Source organism: Castor canadensis, chromosome 8 (assembly GCF_047511655.1).
Source record: "Castor canadensis chromosome 8, mCasCan1.hap1v2, whole genome shotgun sequence".
Taxonomy (NCBI): Eukaryota; Metazoa; Chordata; class Mammalia; order Rodentia; family Castoridae; genus Castor; species Castor canadensis.
This window is the reverse complement of record NC_133393.1, coordinates 27,822,384-27,831,628: the sequence shown is the minus strand read 5'-3', so window position 1 is coordinate 27,831,628 and position 9,245 is coordinate 27,822,384. Positions and strand designations below refer to the sequence as shown.

The window sequence follows — 9,245 nt, the reverse complement described above, 5'->3', positions numbered from 1 at the left end:
TGTGCTGCTTTTCTCAGCATTGCAGGGCTTAGGGAGGTTTTCCATAGGTTACAGGTCCAAGATGTAGCAGAGTTTGATTCTGATTGATGCTTTGTCTTCTGCTTATTGAGAGAAAGAAAGAGAGAGACAGAGAGAGAGAGAGAGAGAGAAAGAGAGAGAAATGGCCAAGGGACTTTTTTTTTTACCAGGGCAGATATGCTCTGCTGGCTGTGTTACAACAAGATTTTTCCAGCTTTTAGGTGTGATTAAAAGCTGTTTTAAGGGTGAGTCCTTGAATTTTATGTATGCCTAATGTGATGGTCATTGTTATTTTGGCTAGAAGCCATCAGAATTACCCAAGCACAGCTCCTATGTCTCAAGGTGGTTTCTGGAGTCATTGAGCTCAGGAATTTTGATTCCCTACCCTAACCGCCATATTGGATCTTATATAGCTATATTAAACAAACAATTTTTTTTCAAACATGAAGAATAGGAAGGTAAAACAGGTCCTATCTTGGGATTGGTACCAGTGGCACAAGGTAGGGGAGGACATAAGAAAAGGGTGACAAAGGGTGAATATGATGGAAATATTATTTCCTCATGTATGAAAATGGAAAAATGAGACCTGTTGAAACTATTCTAAGAATGGGGGGAGAGGGAGGGTAAAGGAGAATGATGGAGGGAATCTAACTAAGATATATTGTAAACATTTTCGTAAATGTCAAAATGTAGCCCAGTACAATACTAATATGATAATAAAAACAAAATTAAAAAAACCATTAAAAAGCATGAATGTGAAAAAGTAATGGTTGGGGTGATCAATAGGAGTGGGGAGGGAGAAAGAAAAGCATGCTACACATATATATGCTAAATATTTATGTCATCATATCTATATCTGTTTATCTATGTCTATCTATAGCATGTCTATAGATAATGTAATGAAACTCACTAAACACTTTGAAAAAGGGGGAGGAGGAATGGAATTAGAATATAATGGGGGAGGTGAACTTATTGAAAGTATACTCATGCATGTATGGGATTATCATAATGAAAACCCCTCTTATTATTGTTGTAATATCCCTCTTTCATCATTTAAAAAAAATTTGGGTCTTCTTTCACTTGATTTTTAAAAAAAAATTCTCATTACTACATGACAATTACACATGGGTGTCATTGTGAACATTTTAATATGTTTTGATCCTTGGTTTGGTTCATCTTCTTCATTAATCCCTCTTCTTCCACTCCCTTTTTTGAAATGACTTTGACAGGTTTCAATATTCTATATTCATTCATGTATAGAAAAAACCTCAACCATATTCACCCTCCTTTATTCTCCCCCTCCTGCTATTTCCCTCCCTTTAGCATGATCTGTATTGCATTCTTGTCTTTCATGTTTTAGTGTCTGTTCATTGTTTAGTGGGGGTTAGCCTTGGTATTTCACCTGTAAATATATTGTACATTAGTCAGTTAACCTCCCCCTATTACTCTTCCTTATCCTTTTCCCCCTGACCTGTATTGCTCAGTAGTTTTCAATGCATTTCATTGTGTCTTGTTCCTACACAGTTTCTCACTTGAGTTTGGTTTGTCAATCTTTTTATATTTTAAAAGAACCAATTCTGGTTCATGATTCTTTATATTGTTCTTTTTGTCTCCATTTCATTAATTTCTAGCTGGATTTTTATTATTTCTGTTAATTTTGTGTTTTGTGTTTTTTGTTTTTGTGAGATCTTAAAGTGCATCAAGTCAACAAGTATCATGAAGGCTACCTTAATATAGAAAGAGTAGAAGAAACCTTAGTGGAGGAGATAATATATGTTTATGTGAAACAATAAAAAATTTAAATGTAATTGACTTATTAGCCTAAGTTGTAACTAAGCAAATCAGTGTAGACTAATTCATTTTTTCTAAAATGTTAAGATAAAAGTGCCTCTGATGAAGATACAAACTTTATGAAAATTTATTTCTCACATTTTCAGGTTCAAAAAGTTAATTTTTTTCATAATGTGTTTGAGCACAAATATTGGTAAAGAAAAAAATAACTTACTATTCATAGAAGACTTCCTAATGTATATCCTTTATTCCATATTCAAGCTTTTCATATTTTTAATTACTATTTTGTCCATCTCAGATAAGAAACACAGGTTCAGAGAAGAAAAGTATCTTGCTCAAGGGGACACAGCTGGGACTTGAACTCAGGTACTCTAATACTTGAAACACTCTGCAGCCTTTTTTTGTGTTGGGTGTTTTTAAAAAGATAAGGTCTCAAGAACTATTTGCCCAGACTGGCTTCAAACTGTGATCATCCTGATTGCTGCCTTCTGAAGATTACAGGCATGAGCCACCATGCAAAAGCAAACAGGTAGATATACTTGGAAACTTATGTCAGTCCACCGATTTGTTTAAGAGTCAAATTACATAAATCAAGTTTCACATGATGTGCAGATTCATTGGTATTGAATGGCAATCAATTTATTCTTTTCTATTTGTGTTTGTTTTCAGCTATAGCTATTTGAAAAACTAGTGAATGATACCAGTGGAAGGTGAATTGAGAAATATATTCCTTTATTTATGGTATTTGTTAAAGTAAAATAGCAGTTTCCCAGTGTCAACCAAATTAAGATTCAATCACAGGAAGTGGTACTTCATAGTGCCTCTCCCACAGCAGGTGTTTCACATATACTTGTTTATTAATTGTTTAATCTGGTCATAATTTATAAACCCTCTTTTATCCTGTGAGGCTATTTACTAACAGTCTTTGTTCTACTTACATGCATGCTTGTTGTTAACTGCCCTGACTGCTCCTTGTCTGTGCCACACTACTTTTATGAGTTTTTTCTCTGCCAAATTCATATGTTATAGATGTTTTTTTTCAGTACTGGGGTTTAAACTCAGGGCTTTGAGTTTTGTAAGGCAGGTGCTTTATCAGTTGAGCCACGCCTCTAGCCCTTTTTGCTCTTCTTATTTTGAAGATAGGGTCTCTCTTTGCCTAGGCTGGCCTGATTGTTTAACCTTCCCACCTTTGCTAGGATAATAGGTATGTACCACCATGCCCAGGTTTTCTCCATTGAGAGAGGGTCTCACAGATTTTTTTTTGCTTGGGATGACCTTGAACTGTGATCTTCCTGATCTCAGCCTCCTGCATAGTTTGGTATGACATATGTACCCCGCTGTGTCCAGCTATTTGTTGAGGTGGGGTGTTGCTAATTTTTTGCGCAGGCTGGCCTCAAACTTGATCCTCAGTATTTCAGCCTCCAAAGTATCTAGTATTACAAGTGCGAGGCACCGGCGTCTGGCTCAGATCTTAAAGACTTTTTAAAATTCAATCCAAGTACCATCTACTTCATCCATATCTTTTCATTTCTTCTAAGTCAGACTTACCCATAACTTTTCTGGAGAGTCTTTGCACATATAATTAGTTCTAATTAATTTAGTTCTTAAGGTTAGGTTGTTTGGGGAAAGATATTCTCTAATTATGTTATATAGTATTAATTTTTCCAAATGGATTAAAAAGATGGTATCTTTAATTTATAATACAGAGATCAGGGAGCACAAAATTAATTTTGTCAGATTTGCTCTTTGATTGACTTAGCAGTTTCTCTGGGTTCAAGTGTGAGCCTGACACCCCAGCAATGTCCCATTTTGGAAATCCTGCTGAAAGAAGAGATAAAGATAATGAAGCCATACTTTTAAGTGAAAGAGGTGACAAAAAAGGGAAATAATTTTAGCAATCTGTTTTAAATTTAAGAAAATTAAGGCCTAGAACCATTAAATGATTTTTAAAATCAAGATAACTTTGAGATTCAAATTCTGGCATTCTGGGTTCTAGTCTAAGGTTTGTTTCATCCTTTCTCTTTTAGCCAGTCTGTGCTTTTAACAATATTGACCTTGTGAGAGTAAAATCTGTACATTTGGTGGACTAGGGCATGTGTGGAAAATCTCATGAGTATTGATATATCTTGATCTGAAAAGTAACTTCTCTTTAAAGAGAAAATTGGATTTAAGTTTTATGATTAAGTTATATTATCACTTACCTCTTTAAGCCATGTATTATTCAACAAGAATGAGAACAGGCTGATTGGCTCATGTAAGTAATGGTTATAGAAATTCAGTATATTTAAAAGATATTGTCATTGCTATAATAATCTAAGTTTATGAATTTATTCAGATAAAAGGGAGATTAAGTATTTGAAATATTAGTTTAAGTTTTACCCCCAAACAGAATAGATTATACCAAAGAAAAAAAAAGAAAGCTAGAAATATTCAGGAAAACAATTATAGCTATAAAATGTGTATTCTTCATAACTATTACATTTTTAATATATTTAGATTACTGAATTTAGTAATTATTTAATATTCTGCTGAACATCATTTGTTATAAATCTTATCAAATGTAAGAACAACCTTTCCAAATATAATAGCAGTGGGTGGAGTGGCAAGATACATATCAGAGCCACAGAACTTAGATTCTCTCTGTAGACTATTTTTGGGGGCTGTTGAACTTTTTTGAAGATAGCTCTAAAAGAGGTATTATGTGGAAGAATAGGATAGCTACAATATCTTATATTCTATTAAATATATTTTACATAAGTCATTACTATGTTGTTCTGCCTGGGAAAGTAGGTAATTATCCACTGACTCCTTCTTTACATTTCAAGAATTATGAAGTGTTAGAGAAAAAATGTTATATTACCTTTAGATTTCAGAAAGGTATCCTATTAAATCTATCTTGATTTATTAAAGTTATTAAAATGGGGTCTTTTAGAGAAAAGTATCAGATCATAGAAAATATCAAAATTTAATTAAAGCAATTAATCCTTTTTTTGGGAATTTGCATACTACACAGATCTCCTTTGAACACTCCTACACTACTTAAACCCGTCTCTTTTTTCTTTTTTTTGTCAAAATTTAATTAAAAATTACATTTTCCCATGGATGCTATCATACCATGATAAATGGAAATCAAGAGATTCATTTATTTTGTGAAATTCCATGACATACAAATATTCCTACGTTTCTCAAAATTCAAGCAAATTTCATGATTGCACAGATCTATGTCAAAAGTCTAACTGGCCTCAAATTAGTCATATTGTCTTTCCATTAAAGTTGAGACAACCATGGAATAAATTTTTCATGATTGAATGAGAAATAAGTAAGATTGTGGTCACCTTTAAAACTCTAATTTGTACATTCTTGCTCCCTCATATCATGATAAAGTAGTAATAAGATTAAATAATAAAGATTCTTTACAAAAGATATTGATACCAAGTTTCACTGAACAAAGAGTGAATTGTTTTAGGTAGGGCTTATGACAATTATAAAGTACATTGTCTGGATTAAACATATGTAAATGTTTGGATGACATCATAAAAGATTTAATATACAAAATCATTATTTGTATGTAGTTATTTAATGTAAAAACAAAATATATGTAAAACCAGCTAGGGCTGTATTTTAGAAGATATGATCATTAGCATACAAAACAAGATAGTCAAAGCTGTTTCTGTGGAGCTTTAGAATTGATTAAATGCATTCAGGTTTATGTTTACAGCCCCTTAATGTTCAATTATAACATTAAGCATGAAATTATAAATCATAACATTAACATGAAAATTCCTAATGACCCAATATACCTTACATATCAATGATTGAAGGCATAAAAGAACCGACATGAGAGTTCTCATATTGTTTACAGATACATTATTTGTATATAAGAATTACTATATTAATTGATCTCTTATCTAAGGGTTACTTGCTTCAGTAAAAATGAAAGATAATGAGACAACATAATTCCATTTTCTTATTCACTCATTAATTTTCTATGACTTCCAGTTCCTTCTCACTTTTGCAGATTCCTTGTGAACTTCCATCAGCTTCTTCAGTGCATCCTTCATGTCCTTATTCCTTAAGGTGTAAATGAGGGGGTTGAGACTTGGGGTGATGATGGTGTAGAAGAGGGTGAGGAACTTGCCCTGGTCCCTGGAAGCACTGTTACCTGGTTGCAGGTACATGTAGATGATAGCTCCATAGAATATTGACACCACAGTGAGATGAGATCCACAGGTGTTCATTGCTTTTCGTTGTCCTGCCTTTGACTTCATTCTCAGCACAGCTTTGGCAATGTAGCCATAGGATAAAAGAATAAGGGTGAGGGGTGTAAGGACAATGAGAACGCCTAAAGCAAAAACATACAGTTCAACTGCTGTAGTGTCTACACAAGCTATCTTCACCATAGCTGGCAACTCACACAAGAAATGATCCAGAAGATTGTTTCCACATCTAGGCAAATTCACAGTGAGTGTACACAATACTACAGAATTGGCAAAACTAATACTCCAGACCATAATAATCATTTTGAGACATAAATGTGGATTCATGATTACCAGATAATGCAAGGGTTTACAAATAGCTGTAAATCGATCATAGGACATAACAGCCAAGAGAAGACACTCAATGGAGCCCAACCACATATAAACATAGAGTTGAATGACACAACCCACATAGCTTATGGTCTTCTCAGGTCCCCACAAGTTAACCAGCATCTGAGGGATGATGCTAGTTGTGAAACATAGATCTAGGAAAGACAAATTCCCGAGGAAAAAGTACATCGGTGTGTGTAGGTGTGAATCCAGGAAAGATGCAAGAATGATAGCTGTGTTACCCACTAAGGTAATGCAGTAGAAGATGGTGACAATTCCTGACAAGATCATCTCCAGTTTGGGATGGTCAGAGAAGCCAAGCAGAATAAAGCCATGTAAAGAACTGTAATTGTTTTGATCCATCATCATTCAAAGTCTATATCCTAGAGTGAGATGAGAAGGAGGGGTAGGATGAGAGAAGAAGATGAAAGAGGAGGAAAAGTGTGAAGAGGAAAAAGAGAAGATGGGGAGAATGAGAAATAATTTGTCAGTGTGGACCATCTCAATGATTTGATGAAATAAAATTAAAAAGAGAGTAAATAAAGAGAGAAAAATTAGGTTAATAATTGAAAAAAATCATTGGATAAAATGTGAAAATAATAGCCACATAATCAGGTAACTGTTTTAGGTTCTCTTATGTCAACAAATTTAATATGAGATTTAAAAAACAAAATCTATGTGGCCTTGGATGTTTACTGAGGGTTTGAACTTTCTGACAGGCAAATCTGAAAGTTTGGTAGTGATATGGTTCTAAAATGACATGACCTTATGAGTATTTATAAAGTTAGTTTGCTTGATATAGTGAACATATTCTTTTTTCCTTTTTTACCAGTGAATTCATCTATTAAAGCTATTTTGCTAATGTCAGAAGGAGACAAACTATTTTTTTTTTCTTTAACTTAGTGCATAGACTTTGATCTCCTTTTGTCATGTAAGATATCTGGCCTTTATCTTGGTCCCTTTATCTGTCTCATCCTTAACCTTTCTTATCACTGGCAAATTTGAATGCAAAAGAATATGCTGATTCTTCTCTCACTTTTAAAATTTCCACCACAACTACCCTAATTCAAATTACTATGATCTTTTTTTTAAAGATTCTGACAATAGTCTTCATTTCTTGGATCCAGTCTTATGCCTTAACACTATTACAAAATTCATTAAAAGTCACCTATGTGCTTAAAATTTATCACCTGCTTTCCATTAGCTTTAAGAAATATTCTAATTTTTAAAGATGACCTTGATGGACTTGCATGCTGTAGCTCCTGCATAGGTCTCATTGTTATCTCACAAATCACTCTACCGGGTTTCACTACTGGCCTTTTCTCACAGTTTCTTGTTTTACATTTCAAAGCTCATTCCTCTCTGAAGCCCTACAAACAACTCTTTCTCTTCTTTTCTGGGTAACTCCTACTTATCTTTAGACAACCTCTAAAATGTTGCTTGCTTAAAAAGAGATAGCTGAACCCATGCTTTCCTTTTGTGTGATATCTGATATGATGTATGGAGAACTCTTACAGCCAGTAAAACATGGAGCTTAAGAGCATATGTTCATGTCTCATCACTGCCAGACAAGCCACACACCACTGCTGAGCTCAGTTTTTTTTTTTAATCAATAAAAATGGGGACAATAGAAACGCCTAGCATTGGGGATGAAGACCAAATACGTAATAAAGTAAGGGCCTTAGAATAATGTTCGCAAGATAGCATGCTTGAAAAATTTAGTTACAAGAATTATGAGAACAATTCAGAATCATGCAGCATTTAGGTAAATGTTTGCTTCACACCCTTCCTTTACACTAATCAAAAAGATTTTAGAAAGCAGACATGATGTTTATTTCTCTTCTGTCCATTACATCTAAAGAGTTCCCCCAGCATTTATATCTACAATTTTTAAAAAGGGAATTCGTAATATAAATAATAATGAAGAATCACATACTTATTAGCTAGCATATTTTACATAAAAAACTTAGACTGGCATTTTGGAACAGTACCTGAATGTGCTGGTAGCAAGTGTCAGATCTATATATTAACAAAGAACATATTTTCAGCTTGCTGAAAGTAATTTAAAACATTAGTCTGTACTTGAAGGACTGATAAGCTCAGCAGTGTTCAGTGGTGTGATACAGATATATCCCTCTGGACAACCATGGGCATCTCAGAACTGCCAGCATGTATAATAAATGGACAGGTGATCAATAGTCCACTGTGCATATAAAGATGACTTGCCATCCAAAAGAAGATAAATCCAGAAAGTTTCCATTCAGTGCTACATTGAACATTTAAAATTTGGATAGACAGGTAGATCTTATGATAGTGCACACATACAAAAGTAACAAATGAAGTGGGCAGAAGAAGCTTTTGATGGTGATGGGTAGGTTTACAACAACAATTGCAGTGATGGTTTCATGTGCTATATATTTATCAATAACTTATTGTATACATTAAATATGTGCAGGTGTTTGTAAGTCAATCATAGCTCAAATATAAGAGAAAAACATTTGATTGAAAAATAACAGCTACATACCATATTGATACCCTCATCTCATTTCATGATTTCCTGAGAATTGGCTCTACAAAAACAATAATTTGAGCCTAAGTTCTGCTATTGATCTAGTTGAATAGAAGGAAAAATAGTTCTCTAAAATGTGCTGTAATACATCATTACAGTTCTATATTTGAGCAGGAAAACATATTTATTTTGATAGATATGAGTTCTGAGTAGAACAGGACTTCAGATAAGAGTACCTATAAACAAAAAGGAAAATTCTTTTAAAATTCAAGTCTATTTCTAGCTGTTAGTTTCTTAATAATTTTCACTATCATGATAGCCCCACAGATTAATTTGAGAAT

At 33.7% G+C, this 9,245-nt stretch overlaps 1 protein-coding gene across 1 annotated transcript; it reads right to left on the bottom strand.

Annotated features, from left to right (window-relative positions):
• Window positions 1-5,795: 5,795 nt before the first annotated feature.
• LOC109678830 (olfactory receptor 2W1) lies at window positions 5,796-6,761 on the bottom strand. The gene has a single exon (XM_020154252.2). It carries the CDS (start codon window positions 6,759-6,761, stop codon window positions 5,796-5,798), a length of 966 nt encoding a protein of 321 aa, XP_020009841.2.
• Window positions 6,762-9,245: the final 2,484 nt, after the last annotated feature.

Coding starts and splice junctions, on each gene's coding strand:
- LOC109678830 (XM_020154252.2), bottom strand. CDS start 6,761: ATGATGGATCAAAACAATTACAGTTCTTTACATGGCTTTATTCTGCTT.